The sequence below is a fragment of the Peromyscus maniculatus genome, chromosome 8 (assembly GCF_049852395.1).
Source record: "Peromyscus maniculatus bairdii isolate BWxNUB_F1_BW_parent chromosome 8, HU_Pman_BW_mat_3.1, whole genome shotgun sequence".
Lineage (NCBI taxonomy): Eukaryota > Metazoa > Chordata > Mammalia > Rodentia > Cricetidae > Peromyscus > Peromyscus maniculatus.
The window spans coordinates 24,872,042-24,892,691 of NC_134859.1; the positions used below are offsets into that span (position 1 = coordinate 24,872,042).

The 20,650-nt window shown below is 41.9% G+C and overlaps 1 protein-coding gene across 3 annotated transcripts; it reads right to left on the bottom strand.

The window, feature by feature from the left end:
- Positions 1–505: 505 nt before the first annotated feature.
- Mat2b (methionine adenosyltransferase 2 non-catalytic beta subunit) lies at positions 506–17,354 on the bottom strand. Of its 3 annotated transcripts, none has more exons than XM_006971628.4 (7): positions 16,911–17,354; positions 9,134–9,328; positions 7,338–7,452; positions 6,504–6,656; positions 3,812–4,005; positions 2,138–2,251; positions 506–1,403 (listed from the first exon to the last, which is right to left on the bottom strand). In XM_006971628.4, exons 1-7 carry the CDS (start codon positions 16,938–16,940, stop codon positions 1,233–1,235), a joined length of 972 nt encoding a protein of 323 aa, XP_006971690.1. In that variant the 5' UTR covers positions 16,941–17,354; the 3' UTR covers positions 506–1,232. The 3 variants fall into 3 exon arrangements, with proteins under 3 accessions (XP_006971690.1, XP_006971689.1, XP_076434292.1); XM_006971627.3 differs by lacking the exon at positions 16,911–17,354 and adding an exon at positions 14,611–14,845; XM_076578177.1 differs by lacking the exons at positions 6,504–6,656; positions 16,911–17,354 and adding an exon at positions 14,611–14,790.
- Positions 17,355–20,650: the final 3,296 nt, after the last annotated feature.

The following is a 20,650-nucleotide window of genomic DNA, read 5'->3' on the forward strand; positions in this document are numbered from 1 at the left end:
ATGATGACTATTACATAGCAGATATTTTAAGTATGTAACTTCAAAACTAAAACAAAAGAATAATTGTATAGTCAGTCCTTACATTCTCTTGAGACAAAGTCTCACTATGTAGCCCTGGCTGGCCTGATAATTGCTATTTAGACCAAACTGGCCTCCCAGGAAGAGATCTACCTGCTTCTTATGGGACAAATGACATGTGCCACCATACCCAGCAGTAATTACAATTAAAAATAAGCAAAATGAAAGAAAGAGAAACCAATTCTGAGAATGGAAGACAGTTAAAGAGTGTGGTCCCTGGTGGCTCAACAACCATGCTCAAGTGGGTAGCTCCAACCATGAGTACAAGGACAGCAGACTGGACTCAGTTATTTAAAAAAAAGGACACTAGAGGTGGGGGTAGATATAGGAGCTAGGGCGTAGGGGTGAATATGATCAAGATACACTGTCTGAATTTCTCAAAGAATTAAAAATTTATATATTTTTACATAAAAAAGAAACCAAAGTGTTACATGCCAGCAGTTATTTATTGTTATTCATAAGTGATCAAAAGACATACAAGGCTCATTATTATAACCACATGTATGAAATTTCACTTGGTGACAGAGTGAAAGAGACAGATATGTATTTATATTAAAAAAATACACACACACGCACTCTCTCAGTGTTTGTCACATGGGGCTATGAAGGTGAGGTGTCAGGCTATACAAGTTCTCATATACAGAACACAGGAGAGAATCAAGCATAAAAACCATACTCAAAGTTGCAAAAATAAAGTTTTCTTTTCTTCAAGCATTTTGATCTGGGCTCAAGCAAAGCAAATGATGAACACCGATGATTTCTATAGGATTCTACACACACTGCAACTATCAATATACAAAAGTCAACAAACAAAACAAAACAAAACAAAAAAGGGAGTTATAGGAATGGACAATGCATTTCATCCAAAGTCTAACAGTCTGCTTTATGCCAGCTCTCGGACATTAAGAATCATAATTCACATGACTGGAACAGCAAGGTAAGTAAGCGAGAACAAAACAATCAACAGAAAGCCACGACTGCAAACCGGGCATCACTGCCCTCGGTCTGTCCGACGCTCCCCTAGTGCAACAGCATCATTCACCTGAAGGATCATGAGTCACAATTAAGGAGTACTCATACAAAACTATTTCCTTTATTCTTGAAAAAGTGCCACATACTATCCTTTTCATTTAAAAAAATACACAACACATAAACTAATGGAAGACGGTCTGTCTCCATCTCTTGTCGATGAGGAAAGGCCAGAGCGATTCTTTGATTCCAATCCGAAATGGCGTCCGTTGGCCAATGCCCAAAGTCTCCAATTTGGAGCAGTCAAGCTGAGCATTTTTGGGACGTTGTGCGCCTATGACAGGGCTGTCAGTGATCTTTAAAGAAAAAACAAACAAAAAAATCATGAGTAAAGGAAGTAGTATGTTAAGACTTGATAACTCTATTTTAGCTTTCCTTTATGCAAAAAAAAACCCTCTTATTAGAGCTAAAAAAATAAACATGCTGCCATCTAGACAATACTTAAAAAAACAAACAAACAAAAAAACCAGCCAGGTGGTGATGGTACATGCCTTTAATCCCTGTACTCAGGACCTAGAGGTAGGTGAACTCTGTGAGTTCAAGGCCAATCTCATATACAGAGTGAGTTCCAGGACAGCCAGTGTTACACACTAAAACCCTGTCTTGAGAAACTAAAACTAAATAAATCAATTAATTCTGTGTGCGTAGGTGAGAGAGAAAGGGGAGGGAGGGAGGGAGGGAGGGAGGGAGGGAGGGAGGGAGGCAGGGAGGCAGGGAGGCAGGGAGGGAGGGAGTATATGCTCTTGTAGAGGTCAGAAGACAGACAATGGGAGTCAGTTCTCTGCTGTCGTGTGGATGGACTCAGGCTGTCGGGCTTTACAGCAAGTACCCTCCTTCCATCCACCCCCACCTCCTCCATACTTCTCTATAAAGTTCAATACTCTGACTTCTTTAGGGATAATTTACCACCAGGTACTGTCAAGATCTAAACCAAGTTCATTTTGATTCATTACCCCAAACAGAAAAATGTTATCAATAACACACAGCAGCCTTAGGAAGTCAGGAGGGAGGTGTCAATCAGGAGACTTACAGGTCTTAAGTGACTGCTCGGGAGGTTGAAGGCATCGGCAATGGCGCATGCCATTTCGTACTTGGTCATCTGCTCATTGCCAGACCAGTGAAAGGTTCCTTTAATGGATGGATCCTGACAACAAAGACAAGGGACGAGGGGGAGAGAGAGAGAAGAAAGTCAATGGTAAGGATTGACAAGAAATTTAATTTTAAAGGTGCAAGAATCAAAATGCAAACCTACCTTTTTTTTGGAAAATTTTCTTCAAAATACCTAAAACCAAATGTCTACAAATATTTCAACACTAAAAGCAATTTATAGAAATAACTTTTTGAAATAAAAATACAAATGGCTCTAATTTAGAGATAGTGACTAATTTTAATTGACATTTTAAACTAGTCTGAGTTAAAATAAAAACAATAGTTTTGAGACACGATCTCATACAGCCTACCTCCAGTTTCTGAGACTCCTGGGGATTACAGGCTCACACCACCATGCCAGGTTTATGAGGGAGGTACTGAGATTCAGTACAGGGCTTTGTGCATGCTAGGCAAGCACTCTACTGTCTGAACCAATCTTCAGCCTCACTCTTTTTGTTGGTTTTAAGCAGTTTTGCTCCATAGCCTTGGCTCAGTATAGACAATGGGCCTAGAATTCATAGGAATCCTCTTGACCCTGCTGTTTTTACAAATGCTGGTATTGCAAGTGTGCACCACCAAGATCAGTTATAAAACCATTTTAAATGAACCCGATAAGCACAATGACACACACCAGTAATCCTAGCATTCGGGGAAGATGAGGCAGAAAGAGCCTTGAATGCACGGAGGTGGCCTGAGCTACACAGGGGTTCAAGGCCACTCTGAGTAACCAAGTGAAAGCCATCTCAAGAAACCTAAGGAGATGAACTAGTTAAATACTCTTAACCATGCCATGCATGCTATGACATTAACTTTTAGTCTTGCTGAGGCTTCCTCCCCTGCTTTTACAGATTTCCAAAGGCTCATGATATAGTAGGATTAACTGCATGTGTGTGAACTCAGGTGTGCATGCCATAGCACATGTGTGGAGGTCAAAGGACAAACTAGTGGTAGTACTTGCCTTCCACCTGTTTGAAGGAAGGGTTACTTTCCCCCAGCATACACCAGTATAATTTTCATATAATACAAAAATGCAGATAGTCATGCTGTGACCAGCATTATTTGTACTTCAAATTAAACTGTTCCCAGTCTTCTTATGGACATTCTATTTAATGTCAAATTCACCAAATGCTTAAAATGAATTCCCACTCTGGGCTGGATCGATGGCTCAGTGGTTAAAAGAGGATCTGGGTTCAGTTTCCAGGGATCCAATGGCCTCTGGCTTCCTTGGACACTTACATGCATGTGGTATACATAAATTCATGAAAACACACACATGTGTAATAAATTTAAAAAAAAATTAACTCTCACTGGGTGTAGTTAATGCACTGGGCCTCTACTCCCAGCACTAGGAAGGCAGACAAGGTTGCTTGCATTCTACAGACCTCATGAATACAGACTCTCCTCTGTAGGAACAGCTTTTGTCTCATTTCCTGCTTTTAAAAAACATGTTTACCTTTCAGTCTGTGATAATCTATGTTCAGTCGTGGAGGTTCAACACAGAAAAGCAGAACTTGCACTAAGACAGAAGTCAGGCTCCATCCTTCCCAAGACTCACCAGCATCCTCTTTTCTGCCAGCTGCCGGCACACACTGGCTACGTCCTTCACATGTGTGGGGAACCTCTGCTGCCAGTGGTCCATGTTTGCTGACTTGTTGCTGAACTGGACCTTGTCGAACATAACAGTCACAGCACTTTCCTCAAGCTTTTCAACTTCCCCATACAGAACAGGAATTCTCAAGACAGCAGCCCCTAGGGACAGACAATACACACAGGTACTTTACGGCTGACTCTTCCCCAAGTTTGGATGTAAAGAGAAATTGTGTGGATTTCAACAACAGCAAAGTGGAAACCTTGCCTTTTAATAAAATTATACCAGAATGGGCTGTAACTCATAACTGAACAAACTCAAAGGTGGTCATGATTGTTTTAAGTATCTACTGTCATGAACAGAATTCTTATCTAATTGGTCATTACACCCATTAAAAATAGAGCCTATCTGGACAACCAAATGAAATGAATACTCCTGACTGGAGGTCAACTGAAAGACAACAACACTGAAAAACAATTTTGGGACAAGTGAGAAACCATCTACACAAGCTACACATGTGATAGCAGGAATACATCAGCTTAAGGTTTCCTCCAGACCTTGTGATTATGTAAACAACACTCTTGTCCCTAGAAGATACACAACCAAGTGTTTGATTAATTAATCATTGCTGTGGGATGGTCTGTATGTCAAATTGCTCTGATTGGTCAATAAATAAAACACTGATTGGCCAGTGGCTAGGCAGGAAGTATAGGCGGGGCTAACAGAGAGGAGAAAAGAAAGAACAGGAAGGCGGAAGGAGTCACTGCCAGTCGCCGCCATGACGAGCAGCATGTGAAGACACTGGTAAGCCACGAGCCACGTGGCAAGGTATAGATTTATAGAAATGGATTAATTTAAGCTATAAGAACAGTTAGCAAGAAGCCTGCCACGGCCATACAGTTTGTAAGCAATATAAGTCTCTGTGTTTACTTGGTTGGATCTGAGCAGCTGTGGGACTGGTAGGTGACGGAGATTTGTCCTGACTATGGGCCAGGCAGAAAAACTCTAGCTACAAATCATCACTGGATTTGGCCAAGTATATACACACAAAAATACCAATCAAAAACTGATCAATCTGGGGGGTGGGGGGATAGGGCTGAGTGGTCACTTACGACCATGGATGAAGAAATGTTCAATATTAGATTTTATACTGGTACCTGATGAGGGGTTGATACCTTTAGATTATTAGCACTTTAACAAAGTAGACAAATATTTTCTTTTATAATTACTGAGCAAGTAAAGACAGGTCTTGCTGTGGTTTGAATGTTGTACCCACTCCAAAATTATATATTCAAATTTAATTCCCAGTCCAACAGAGCATATGTGTGTGTGTGGTTGGTTTGGGAGAGGTGTGTCAAGAAGATGTTTAGGTCATGAAGACATCACTCTGAAAGACCTTAATGGGGAGTTGTCCAGTTTGTTTGAGGACAAGCAGGAAGGAGGCCTTTACCACAGGCTGGCTCTTGGATGTTATACTTCCCAGCCTCCAGAACTGTGATAAGTAAATTCCAGTTCTTTATAAGCGATCCACTCTGTGTACTGTAGCAGCAACATGAAGCAGAGCAAGAAGGAAGATTGATGCTAGGGAGACTTTTGCAGGGTTGATTTATATATTTATTTTATTTACTTTATGTATTTACTTTATCTGTTGGTGCTGGAGATTTAACCTTGGGCATCATGCATGCTTAGGAAGCATTCTACCACTGAATAAGTACAGAATAACTTAAAATATTAAAAAAAAAAAAAACCCCAACAAATTAAATGTCTGCAAATGAGGGCATTACAAGCTGGTGGCTGTTTTTCAGGGGCACACTACGACCTAAGGCATCAGTTCCCACAGGAATCATTATGTTGAGCATGGTGCTACAACAGATAGAAATGAAGTTGAGCATGATGCTCCCACAGACAGGAAGAGGTCTCCTCAGAACTGGCACCACATATAATGAGATGCAAAGAAGTGGGAAGAAAGTCAGATTATGGATCAAAATGCAAACACTTGAAAAAATTATACAAAAATATCTCTCTTAAGAAATTACATTTTATTTTGTCTTCCTGAGGAATCAGCACACAGGAGAGATTTATATTCCCACCAATATATTTTCTTTTAATTTCTTTTTAAAGAAGTTATTTTTATGTATGTACACATGAACGCACATGGTCAAAAACAAAAAGATCATGGTATATAGGATGCCTCAAAAATTTTATTACATTTATTTATGTGCGTGTGGGGGGGGGGCGGCGGCGCACAAGTGTGAGGGTCTGAGGACAACTTACAGGAGCAGTTCTCTCTGTCCACAATGTAGGTCTAAGAAATCGAACACATCAGTTGGTGGCAAGCACTTTTACCTACCAAGGTATCTCACCAGCCCATACTCTATAATTTCTAGTAATCTATAGTCCCCATTTTCTGTTTTTTTTTTCTTCCCTTTTTTAATTAGAAGAGGGGAGGACAGAACCTCACTGACCCAACTTCCAAGTGCCAGGAGTTCAGGCATGTGTGTGCGCGCGCACGCACACACACACACACACACACACACACACACACACACACACACACACACGCGCTATTCTGGCTATTTTTATAAATTAAGAATACGTTCTTCATAAACAACACAACAGTCTTCAAAAATGATCAGGAGCCAAAGATACTGGACCTTACCTAAATTATTCTCCAGGACTGCCTTTTCTCCGTCTAATTTTGTTTTGCCATAAAGATTCAGAGGACTTGGTATATCTTCTTCTGTGTAAGGGGGATTTGTGCCATCAAACACATAATCTGAGCTAATGTAGATGAGAAATGCTCCAATCGCAGCTACAAAAAGAAAAGGTAAGTCTATTTCATTACTTTTGTTTGGAATGTTTTCTGTTCTGTGGTTTGTTTTTGTTTTTTGTTTTTTTCTTAAACACATGTAAGAGAGCTACAAACTTTCAACTTAAAAACCCCAGTGAAGCTGGGCATGGTGGAGGCACACCTTTAATCCCAGCACTCTGGAGGCAGTGCAGGGATTTCTTTTGAGGCCAGCCTGATCTACAAAGTGAGTTCCAGAACAGCCAGGGTAACAGAGAAAAACCCTGTCTTAAAAAAAACAAAACAAAACACAGTGAAGGAGGCTGGGGAGATGGCCTAGCAGCTAAGAACACTGGTTGTATCCTGGGCAGTGGTGGTGCATGCCTTTAATCTCAGCCCTCAGGAGGCAGAGCCAGGTGGATCTCTGTGAGTTCGAGGCCAGCCTGGTCTACAGTGCAAGATCCAGGACAGGCACCAAAACTACACAAAGAAACCCTGTCTTGAAAAACCAAAAACACTGGCTGCTCTTGTAGAGGATCTGGGTTTAGTTCCTAGCACCCATATGGATGCTCACAACCCTCTGTAACTCCAGTTCCAGGGGTCTGAAGCAGGGACACATATGGCACACAGACATACATTCAGACAAAACATTCATAGACATAAAATAGGCCTGTCTCAAAAAATCCAGTGATGATGTGGCATTACCTGCTTCCTTTGCTAAATTCTCAGAGGCACCCACATTCAGCTGAGAAGCAGCATCTGGCTGACTCTCAACAACATCTGGTCTTCTCTCTGCGGCACAATGTACTATGACATGAGGCTGAAAGATAAACATTGAATTTTAACTCAAAATGGAGAGCAACAGAGAACTAGAGTTACTCTACTTCCTTAGAGTAACTTCAGAGAAAGAAAAGGTTCTTAGGTCAACATTCCTTCAATCAATTAATAGTAAGTCATTTAATTTTTAATAGCTTTCTCGTATTTCCTTTTTCTTCCTCAAAAAAACAAAACAACACAACACACACACACACACACACACACACACACACACACACACGGTCTGCAAAGAATAGAACAATTTATTTTGTTGCATTTGGTTTTTTGGGTTGTTTTGGGCAGTGCTAGGGAACCCAGAGCCTTGTACACTTTGCACATTTGCACATCACATACTAGGCAGGTATGTAACCCTGAGCCACATCCCTAGCCAAGGTAAGAAACAACTTAGTAATCCCTAGACAAAAATGCAGAAAGTGCTGGGGCTGGAACCCATACGATGGTTAACAACTATTTGTAAGTAACTCCTGTTTCACCAGGCAGACTCCCTTTTCTGCCCTCTGCAGGCACCACACACATGCACTGCACAGACATACATGCACGCAAAACACCTGTATGTGAAATATTACTTTATACTATGTGAATGTGTCTCACTGTGATTGGATTAATAAAGAAGCTGGCTGGCCAATAGCTGGACAGGTAGAGGTTAGGCAGACAAAAAGACTTGTAGACAAGGAGAGCACGAAGAAGGGGAGGAGCCTCAGAATCACAAAATGTGAAGAAAAAGAGATAAACCTGCTGTACTGAGGAAAGGTACCAAGCCATGTGGCAGAGCATAGGTAAGAGATGTGGGTTAATTTAAAATGTATGAGTTGGCTAGTAAAAAGCCTGAGCTATCGGCCGAGCATTTATAATTAATAATGTCTCTGTGTGGTTATTTGGGAGTGACTGCTAGGACACAGAAAAACTCTGCCTACACTCACACATAGAAAATAAATAAAAATAACCTTAAAAAAAGAAAGAGAGTGAGAGACAATGAATGCCCACACACCCAATTTCCTCAACAACTGCTCCAGGAGGCATAATCTAAGAACTGTTTTGAAGCTTAAATGCGCAGAATCTGGGATGCTTCAAATGCAGCATCCTGGGCCCATCACAGACTTCATACAGTACACTCTTTGGGCATGCAGCCTAAAATCAGGTTTCCTTGGTATTTCTAGTACCCATGCTCTTGGGCCCAGACCTTTAGAAAGAACCAAAGCTAAAATTTGATAAGGAGAACAGTATCTCCATTTCCCTCTAACTTTCCTTGGATCATGACAAACAGGTTACTGAAATCCCCCTGACTGTTACTTTCTTGGCTCTAAAGCAAAAATAATAGTTTTTTTTCCAGTTCCCAGATAACGCCCAAACATTTATAAGGGGATATTATTAGGAAAGCACTGCATAAATACAAGCTGTGCCGCTCTACAAGGCTGTACCAGACAGGGAGGAAGATCTGGCTCTGGGGTAGAGTACCTGCCCAGCATGCTGGGGATCCTGACCCCCACACCTGCACCACCACAAGTAAAAAAAAAAAAAAAAAAAAAAAAAAAGTGTGAGTTATACTGTTGGTGCTCAACGGGTTACAGTTTCAAGCACAACTTCCAGTCAACATGCACACTTTCTGTATAATCCGGAGAACTCTTAGTAAAATGCATATACAACTTCAATATACGAAGTCATACCTGAAAATCATGAATGAGGTGATGAACTGCTTCAGAATCCAACAGGTTCACTTGTTCAAATTTTGGTCTGGCTCTTCGAAAGCCACTGCCAATGGTGTGCCAGTTACTTTGCTGAAATTCTTTGTAAACCGCTCTGCCAAGAAGCCCCGTGGCACCAGTAACTAGAACACGCCGGCTAGGGATGTTTACTTCCTCCTAGAAGTAGAAAGGGTAGCCAGAGTTTGAAAACAATTCTCCTGAAGAAATGAAGTGCTGGGCTGGAGAGATGGCTCAGAGGGTAAAAGCACTGGCCGCTCTTCCAAAGGTCCTGAGTTCAATTCCCAGCAACCACATGGTGGTGCATAGCCATCTGTAGTAAGATACTAAGATCTGGTGCCCTCTTCTGGCCTGCAGGGATACATGCAGGCAGAACACTGTATACATAATACATAAATCTTAAAAAAAAAAAAAAAAATGAGGTGCCATTATTGTGTACTAAATACCTGAAATCTATTTTGTTTACATTAATGTCATATACCTAAAAAGTCAGTTTCAAAGCTAGATTAATCAAACTGCATCAACAACTGTATGAGTTAATGAGTTTTGTTTTTTAATTATTTTATTTTATGTGTATGAGTGTTTTGCCTGCACGCATGTGTGTGTACCACCTGCGCTGCCTGGGGAGTTCAGAAGAGGGTATAAAATCTCCTGGAACTTGAGCACAGGCAGTGGGCTAACAGGTAGGTGCAAATCAACAAAGTACTCTTAGCCATAGAGCCATCTTTCCAGCCCCGACTTGATAAGTTTTAATAATCAGTCTCATTGAGACTAGAGAGGTGGCTTAGTGGTTAAGAACACACACTGCTTTTGCAGAAGAGAGATACTGAGTGGCTTACCACTACCTATAATTCAAGCTCCAGATCTGATCTCTGAGAACAACTGCATTCCCATAAGTAGACACCCCCCACCCCTCTCTTTCTCTCTATTAAAAACAGAAAATACGAGGCAGGAGAGATGGCTCTGTGGTTAAGAACACTGGGCGCTCTTCTCGATTCCCAGAAGCCACATGGCAGCTAAAAATTATCTGTAACTCCTGATTCAGAGGATCCGATGCCCTCTTCTGGCTTCTGTGGGCACCAGGCAAGCATGCGGTGCACAGACATACACACACAGATAAAACACTCATGAATGTAAAATTAGTTTAATTTTTTTAAATGAATAAGTTAATAAAAACTAAAATCTTCCAGACTAGTAAAAAAAAGCAAGAAAAATTAAAGGAACAAAGTGTTAATAATCAAGAAAAAGAACCTAAGATAATCACAAGTAACTTCCCCATTTGATTTAGATTTCATGTTAATAATGGGAGTTATTTTGCTTTTATGACTGATGAAGTGATCCTATCACCTTGATGAGTAATCAACAAGAAATCATATCTTCAAGGATATTATAAAAATGCACAAGACTCAGATGATATGTCTCATTTTGATGGGTTTGAAATCGGTCAACATTTCAAGAGTTTATTTAAATTAAAATTGATTTGACCCTTAAAGCACATATTCTAAATTTGAACAAACTAACGTATGTCCCCCAGTCAGTACTAAATTTACTTATACAGAATCCTTATGACTAATATACAGACAGTAAAAAAAAAAAATTTAAATTGATCTGTGTTGCTATTGAGAAAAATATTCGTGTTCCAAGAAATTTTAAAAAGCTTAAGAAATAATTTAAATTCTGTATGTTCGAGGCAAAGTTCCAAAATCAAGCAACATTTTCCTGCCAAATTCTCAAGTAAAGCCAACCTTTCCTTTTTTAAAAATAGTGTTTGGAGCTGGCACACACCTGTAAGCCCAGTGCGAGCTCCACAGCTGGAAATTTCATTAAAGTTTATCATGGGGACTTATTTCTGTTAACGCCACCCAATTCTCAACTAGCAAAAAACCTTTTACAAAAGCAACAGCCAAAGACATTTTCAGCCCTAATTTTACATATGCTAAACGATTTAGTAAATATACATACATTACTTAAGGACACCACAACCAGGTGTTTCTAACATTGATAAAAGCTGAAATCAAAAGGGGATGGCGGGGGTCGGGGAGTAGGAAGGCAGTATATAAAAAATATCGAGGATTTTAATTCAACCAATTTCAAAACATTTTTTTAAAAGTTAAAGAAATTTCATGTGGCAGCTGTAATACCACTTTAAGCAGGCAATTTGTGAAAATGAAGCCTCAAGCTGGCAAAATATTTTCTTTGAACTTTGTCAAGAAAATAACTATAAAACAGGTGTGGAGATGATCTTTAACCCCAGCACCCAGGGGACAGAGACTATCAGCCAACTAAGAACAGTCTGGTCTACAGAGGGAATTCCAGGCCATTCAGGACCATATAGCAAGACCCTGGCTCAAGAAACACATTTGTACACACGTACGTACGTGTACACACACACACACACACACACACACACACACACACACACACACACAGCTGAAATGAAAGGGGTCAAAACATGTCAAGTCTAGCAGATCCAGAAAACACTGTACATGTACTAAATACCATGAAGATGCCCGGGGAAACACCATACAAGAAAACAAATGTGGCTGGAGGAGGCCCAGAGGTTAAGAGCACTGGCTACTCCTCTGGGGGACCCTGGCTTGATTTCACATGGGGGCTAACAACTATCTGTAACTCTAGTTCCTGGGAAACTAGCACCCTCTTTGGACATCCAAGAGTACAGCACGCATGTGGTGAGCAAACATATATGCAGGCAAAACACCATACACATAAAAAAAATAAATCTAAAAAAATGTTGCTCTTGCGGAGAATCAGAATTGGGTTCTCAGCATCCACACTGGGCAGCTTGTACCTCTGTACCTCCAGCTCTAGTGGAATGGACACCCTCTTTTGGCCTCAGTAGGTATTGGACACACATAGTACACATTTATACGGTTAGCGCACACACATACAAATGTTTTAAAAAGAAAGAAAACTGGGAAGTCTACATGTGTGGTGTGCTCCTGTAATCTAGCACTAGTACTGGTCATTCCAGGCAGGAGGATCCTGAGTTCAAGACAAGGCCCAGATACAAAGACCGGCCTCCAAAAGAAAAACAAAACAAAAAAAAAACAAAAACAAAAAAAAAACCACAGAAAACCTGAAAGTTTCACACGCACTTTCCACCTCTGTAACATCCCTGAATATCCTTGAGATTTAAAAAAAGATGTCCAGTCGGGCAGTGGTGGCCCTTTAATTCCAGCACTCGGGAGGCAGAGGCAGGTGTATCTCTGTGAGTTTGAGGCCAGCCTGGTCTACAAAGTGAGTTTCAGGACAGGCTCCAAAGCCACACAGCGACACCCTGCCTCAGAAAACCAAAAACCAAAAAAAGAAAAGAAAAGATATCCAGACTGCTTAAGTGGGAAAGGAGGAATTCAGATGGGACTAGGCCAATTTGCTGTCTCCCCATTATACTCACAGGCAGTATTCTTAACAGGAACTAATAAGGGTTGCTTCTCTAGCATTAACTAAGCCAACCCTCAGAGTGACCAGAGTAAATGTCAATTGTACAGGTTGAGACAGCACCAACTGCGTGCAAACCATAGCTGTCTGTACCGTTTTGTTGCTGTTTTGCTTTGAGACAGGGTCTCACTATGCAGCCTGGCTTACCTGGAAATCCTCCAGCCTCAGCTTTCAGACTGCTGGGCTTAAAGCATAAGCCATCAGGCCCAGCTACTGTACTATTGTTTAATGGAAAACATTGCTGGGTGTGGTAGCACCATTAATCTCAGTCCACCAGAGGTGGAGGCAGAGGCAGACAGATCTCCACTGGTTTGAGGCCAGTCATGAATACAGTGTGAGACCCCGTTTCAAAAACAAAACATAACATGAAAAGCCACCCATATACCCCACCGTGCTGAAAAGCAATCAGATCTACCCATCACTACTAATTTCCTGAGTGCTGAGATTATAGGCAGTCCAGTCAGTTACACCCAGCATACCACTTTCCACTTTGCTTTTAACACATTAAGCTTACATGTATACATACATGTATACATGCAGAAATGGTCACATGCTGTCAGCAGTCTGGAACTGCAAATAAATTTGAAAGTCAGCTAAGGCCCAGTCATTTGGAGACAATACTGAATGTACTGTCACCCAAATATAAACAATTTTGCATCAACAGCTGGACGTGGTGGCCCCTGTCTTTAATCCCAGCACTCTGGGATGTAGAGGCAGGGTAATCTCTGTTGAGCCCAAGGTCAGCCCAGTCTACATAGTGAGTTTCAGGACGGTAAGGGTTAAACAGACAGAACCTGTTCTAGTTAGGGTTACTATTTCTGTGAGAAAACACAACCAAAGCAAGCTGAGGAGGAAGGAGTTTATTTGCCTTACATTCTCACATCACTGCTCATCACTGGAGAAAGTCAGGACAGGAACCTGGGGGCAGGAGCCCACAGAGGCTATGGAGAAGTGTTGCGTACTGGATTGCTCCCCATTGCTGGCCTGCTCAGCCTGCTTTCTAATACAGCTCAGGGCCACCTCCTAGGGAAGGTCCTACCCATAATGAGGTGGTCCCTCTCATATCAATCACTAATTAAGAAAATGCCACGGGCGTTGGTGGCACACGCCTTTAATCCCAGCACCCGGGAGGCAGAGCCAGGCGGATCTCTATGAGTTCAAGGCCAGCCTGTGCTATAGAGTGAATTCCAGGAAAGGCGCTAAACAAAACAAACCAAAATAAGTCCTACAGGCTTGCCTGAAGCCCAATCCTATGGAGGTATTTTCTCAACTGAGGAACCCTCCTCTGCAGTGACTCTATCTTGTATCAAATTGACATAAAACTAGCCAGCAAAGACCCTGTTTCAAATAAATAAGTATTTTTTGGCATTAACAAAACTGACCACCTCCTATCCTTTCTTCTATCTACAAGACAAATTGGTTTGGGAATTCTAACAGTCTTATCAACTGTGCTGGATACAGCCTGTAGGTCAGCGAATGCAAGGGGCTGGAAACTGAAGGCTGGGTCGGATTTGGGAGGAGGCAGGGGAAATTCCAACAAGCAAGGCTTGAAACCCTAGGGGGCCAAGGGCCAAACAGATCTGTATTGGAATTCCTGCTCAAACCTTACTAAATAAACTCGAGTGACCCTTTCTTTATGCCTGTTTTCTCCCCCCGTGAGACTGAGCGTTAACAGTAATCGCACACCGGGAAATACTGACATCCACACAAGCGCCCGAAGTAATGTGCCCCGTGCAAACTCTGAATTCACCACGGTGACAGCCCCCAACAGCCGTCATTTATGAAAAGCCACCCTCCCTCTCCTTAGAGACCCAGGAACACAGAACAAGGACGATGAATCCAGAACTCAAAGGGCAACAAGCCCTCCACGGCGGCGGCCTCCACCCCCCAGCTTCCTGGCTGCAGCGGCGCCGGGGACCTTGCCCGGAGCGAGGTAAACAAACTCAGAGGCGCCGCCCAGGGCTCCACGCCCCACACCTCACCTCCACCAGCCGGCAGCTGCCGGGAACGAAGTGGATGGAGAGCTCTTTCTCCCGGCCCACCATGCCAGCCGTCTTCGCGCCGCCGCAGTCGCGACCACAGCCTCCTCCTGCGCAGCACAGCCGGGGGCCACAGCGCCCGCGCCCTTGGCCCTCCTCCCCTAGGCCCTGGGCCGACCCGGGCCGCCGCTTCCGGCTTCCGCCGCCATGGCTGCGGCTGTTGATTGGCCGCCTCCCGCCACGCACTCAAAAAGGGGCGGGACCTCAAGGGACGCTCTCAGCCCACGTGCCAGTCCTTAAAGAGATAGAGCCAGCACAGGCAGCGACGCCAAGCATTGACTGCAGGCTTCCTTGGGTTTGAGGGTGTAATGTCTTTTAATCACTCCGTCTGCTTCTTTCTTCTTAGTGAAAAGGTGTCAAGAATCGAGTGGCCTAGAGTTCTAGGTTTGCAGGCTGCGAAATGCCTAAGAGTCAACTGTGCATGTATTATACAAAATAGATTCCAGCATCTGTAACGTTAGGCGTGGCAACAGCTAAGGGTGTTCCCATCAACACAGCGATAAGGCTGGTTTGGGTAGGTTTTAGGCAGTCTCAAGCTCAGGGAATGATCTTGAACTTCTGATCTTCCAGCTTCCCCTCCTAAGAGCTGGGTTCACAGGAGTGGACGACCAACCCAGGCAAGGTGTGGTCGTCCGATTGTTTTAAGGCAAGGAGAAAGAATAAAAATAGGTGCTGCCCTCTGAGTCATTAACACCTCTGGAACCTATGTTTTTCTGGAATGCTAAAAAAAATGCTGGGAAGTTTTTTTTTTAAAGTTTATTTTTAGCTAATTAAAAATAAAAAGGTGGGGGAGAGAATATTATCTGGGTACTTTTTAAAAGGCAGATTCGTTTTTTTCTCAGAATTACAGAACGAGAAACTGAACTGTTAACGAGCCCGGTCTACTTTTAAGTAGAGTTAACAGGTGTCCTGACTGCCCTAAGTGGACAGTCACTTAGGGGACGCTGCCAGGGGCTGCTCGAGCCAAGTCTTGGAGGAGCTGCAAAAACTTAAAATAGAGCCAAGGAAGGGCGCAATGCCGGGCACTCTTCCAAACCTGTGTGGCTGTTTAAAAGTTAATGAGGAACAACGGCCCCTAGTGTCTGACTCAGCATTCAACCGAATTACCTGCAGGTTAAAAACTCCCAAGTACGGCGCCAGCCAAGCCTGTGAAACTTACACTGAAAAAGCCCGCACCCAGGAAAGGATTGGCCCGCTTTCTACCTACCCAGCAGTCTGCTCTCATCCAGACAAGATATTTCAAAACTCGCCCCAAAACGTGACCACTGCCTGGATTTCCCCCAAAGGCCTTATTTTCACAATTCTGCTTTATTTTTAAACTAACGATTAAGCTGCCCTTTAGGAAAAGTTTTCGTCAGCTTCTTCCCCATAACACTAAAGAATTTATTCCCCACTCACGTAATTCTTTGTAAGAGAAAACAAAGACAGCCTGAGGCCCGCCACTTTTCCATTTTTTTTCTAATCCAGGCAAAGGCTTAAGAAAGTCTTTACTAAAAGAAAGGGCCACCTAACACTAAATTACAAGAATAATAAGAAAAAGTCCGAAGGAGAGAAGATTTAAGACCCCTCATCCTCCTTAAAAGTGAGAACGTTTCAAGTTTCTAGTTGGAGTGTGTGAAGGAGTCTCTTCCTAAGGGAGTTTATACTCAGTAGGAAGATTCAAGCATTTCTGCAATTAGCAGTTTGATTCCCGGTGCTACCGTGAGTGAGTGAGGAAATGTTTGCTTGCCTATGTTTAAGAATACGGTTTGACACTTGTCGGGCAAAAGTTGGGCATAGCTCTGAGGGCACATATTTAAGTGCAATTTTTAGTCATTTTGCTTAATAAGAAGAGGTTCTATGTTTACAGTCAATGTCTGACTTCCGACGGGGGTCACTTCTTAAGAGTGCAAACTGGAACTGAAAGTCTCATTAGCAGATTCAAGCCCTACAAGACAAAAGCTGGGCATGCACCACGGATTAAATCTTATACTACACAGTATACTACACAGCACTACCACTCCACTGAATGTGGAGAGTGAAACCACCGTTTTGCTTCACATTTTATTTCTGTCGAACTGAGTTTGATTTCCTGGGTCAGAAACCCAAGATAGTTTATTCTGTGTCTCTAGCGTATGTTTCTTAAGGAAATAAATGGCACCGGCTAGTGTTTTCTTTATACCCATTCTGCTCTTACCAGTCGTTTCAAATCGCGTTTAAGGCTACGCTGAGGCGAGATTGGGTCTTGAATTGCTAGCTCTTACCTGTTCCATGTCCTCCGGCATTTCAGGCATGATTCCAGAACTATTTTGGGGGAAACAGCGGCGAGAGGAATCTAGGCGTCTGGCTTCGCTTGCCGGGTCTTTGTTTGCTCCGCCCGTACAGAGCACACGGACGCCAAAAACGTGAGGCGCAGCTCCGCTTGACCTTTTAAATTAGCATTTCCATTCCAATCCAGGAATCTCGTGCAGCTTTCCACCGTGCAGTAAACTGGCAGCTGATTCCTCCTGCTAGTTTCGAAACTACCCAATGAGAAGTTTCATGTTTAATTGCAAGTCAAGCGAGGATCCGTTACCAAAACCCATATGGCAGAACTATTAAACAAAAACAAACAAAAGCCCTGCAATTTTCCCGGTAGAACTTTTTGATGGCTCTTGTAGAGGGAATGAGTCAATGGTGGGACGCACGCTGCCATTGATTCCTGTTGTGAAATATTCCACACGTTTCACACAACAGTAACAACCCTGAATAAAATTTCTCAGTGCTTTTCAAAAATTTTATTTTGTGCGTATGAATATTTTGTTCGTATGCATGTATGTGCACCATGTGTACCTGTTGGATTCCCTGGAACTGGCGTTAAGGTTTGGTTGGGAGTCATTATGTGGGTGCTGGGAATCGAAGCCCAATGCTTTGAAAGAGAAACAAATGATCTTAACCACGGAGCCATCTCTCCTGCCCCATCCCAGTGCTTTTTTAAATTTGACAATTTCATAACCCTAGTGGTAGCAACACACAAATGTAGAGTGCGTCTGGTCATTTCCATGAACTGTGTTTTGTTTATATTTAGCCAAGCATTAAATACTACTGATCAGTACTTCCCAGACCTGCCCCTAACAACATCAACAGTGTAAGAACCAATTTCTAGGAGTGAAGTACAGCCAGCTATTTTTAAGTTTCAAGAGCGATTTAAGCTTAGTTCAGCTTTGAGCCGCTCTTTGAGTTTATGGCGTCCCAGTATTTTAACTTTAAAATCAACAGAAGCTGGTATTGAAATTGAACTTTGAAATATCTCTCAGCTGAATAGTCTACCCAGAGGGCATATGGCACATGGCAAACTGTAGGAGGCAGTCAGAGGATCCACAAATGGTCAAGAAATCAGTGGAGGGGTGGGGGAGTGGGAGGTGTTGAATTTAAATATATATCTTAAAGATTAGCTCTGTCAAAATTCATGAGCCACAGTATCAAGGAATTAAAAATAGGGTGATATCTTCAGGCATCTCAGATACAACAGTAAAGTTAAAACCAACCAATTTTTCTAATTGATAAATTGAAATTCTTCAAGGTGAAAAACTCCTGCTTAGTAAAAGAGACTATTAATAAAACAAATGAAAATAAAGTACAGACTGGGAAAAAGAATTTCAATACATATATCTCAGAAGGATATACTCAGAATATTTAAAGAACTATAACTCAATGATTTGAAAAGGCCATTTTTATGATTTATTTATTTTTATGCTCATTGGTGCTTTATCTGCATGTGTGTCTGTGTGTGAGGGTGTCAGATCTTGCAGTTACAGACAGTTGGGAGCTGCCATGTGGGTGCTGGCAATTGAAATGGGGTTCTCAGGGAGAACAGCCAGTGCCCTTAACTGCTGAGCCATCTTTCCAGCCCTGAATTTTTTTACATGGACAAAAATTTTACTAGACATCTCCAAGGAAAACACAGGAATGGCCAATAAGCACGAAACATATTGAGCATGGGGATATGCAAATTAAAAGCACATTGAGATATCACTGTACACCTACATTGATGGGCTAAAATTGAACATATTTACCAAACTTTAAATGCTAAAAAGCAATGTTCACCTCTGTCTTCTTAATGCTCTTCAGCTAGAGCTGAGAATTAAATTATCATAAGACAAATAAGCTTATTAAAAACATGTTTTACATGGCATAGCTGCCCTAATAAGGCAATAAAGACCCAAACAATAAGGATCCAAGAGTTCAGCAATTATACATTGAATTAGACAAAGAATAATAAGTTATGAGCAGCAAAAAAAAAAATACATGGTAAGATTAGCAGTTGGGAGTAACTTTGGTACGGTTTGCACAACTCTCTTGGGCTCAACTCTCCTTCATGTTAATAGGAGGGTGGCTTTGCTTCTAGCAAAGCAGTGCATCTATAGCAACTTCATCTCCTACCTTCAAGAAACAGAAAGATCAGTCATCTTTTTGCACCTGTTTTCTTTTAAGTGTCTTTAACTCAAAACAGTGGATATGTTAACGTGGCTCTTTTGTAACCCCTTCGCTTGAGATTTCAACAGCTGGAATACTCACTCTATACTAGTGGGAGCCCAAAAATGATGGAACCGTTTGAAAAAAAAAAAAAAAAACAGTTGGTATTCTTAAATGTACGCTGCCTCATCAAAGAGTAATCCCAGGTACAGGCATGTATTCATGAAGAATAAAAACATGTATCCCATCCATGAAGAGCTATACATGAGTATTCATAGCTACTTAATTCCACTTTTTAGAAATGTTTCTTCTTTTTTTTTTTTCTTTTGGTTTTCCGAGACAGGGTTTCTCTTGTGTAGCTTTGTGCCTTTCCTGGAACTCACTTGGTAGCCCAGGCTGGCCTCGAACTCACAGAGATCCGCCTGCCTCTGCCTCCTGAGTGCTGGGATTAAAGGCATGCGCCGCCACCACTGCCCGGCTGAAATGTTTCTTCTTTTTGTGCATGTTCCTGTGGGGGAGGGTCATGTTGCTATGGGGCGGGGGCAAAGGTTAACTTGTAGGAGTTGGTTTTCTCCTGCTGTTGGGGACTAGATGATTGGACTGGGTCCTTAGGCTAGGTGCCAAGCACTTTGACCCACTGAGCCACCTCACCAGCCCCATCGCTTAATTCAAAATGGCATGAAACTTGACATAAACTAAACAACTGTCAACAGATGAACATATAAATTCTGGCTCATCCATACTGGGAAATATTATTTAGGAATATAAAGAAATAAACTACAAGAATGAATCTGTCATTTCGCTGAGGAAATGAAACTAGGCACAGAGAATGATTCCATGTATGTGAAATTCTAAAACAGGTGAAAATTTCATCTTTGTGGAAGACATAATCTTGTGTTGGTAGAAAAGTAAGGATTGACATGAAGGCCTACTTTCTGGGGAATGAACCTATTCTTTGTATCAACAGAGTGTTGATTCCAAGAGTATACACGTTTACCCAAACTTGTGTTAAAATACATAAGAGCTGTTTATTTCACTCTATTGCTATATGTAGCTTATATCCAAATTATTTATAAGGCAGGGCCTCCCTGTGAATTCCAGGCTGGCCAGAACTTACATCTTCCTGCCTCAGCCTCCCAAAGTGCTGGGATTACAGGCATGTACAACCATATGTGGCTATACTTGCATTTTAAAACAATAGTACAAATACATTTTGGATCCTTTAAGTCACAACTTTAAACTCAGTCAACATTTTCTGGGATATTAGTTTGATGTAGCAAGAGCCATTGTGTTGATAATCGAGTGATAAAATAGACAACCAATTTCTAAACTCATTTGGATCTGAAAAAAATGTCAAAAATCTGTTTTCCTATAAAGAGTACGTGTATATTTTGCAGGTTTAAATAATATCTTTATGCTGTTATGATACTCTTGGGGCAAAAATCAATGTTTTCCTTTCTTTTTAAAATTGTTGTGCCTCCACAAATATGTACAAATGAAATGAGTGAAATCTAACAAAACCTGTTTTGAATCTCTATATAGTAGCTCT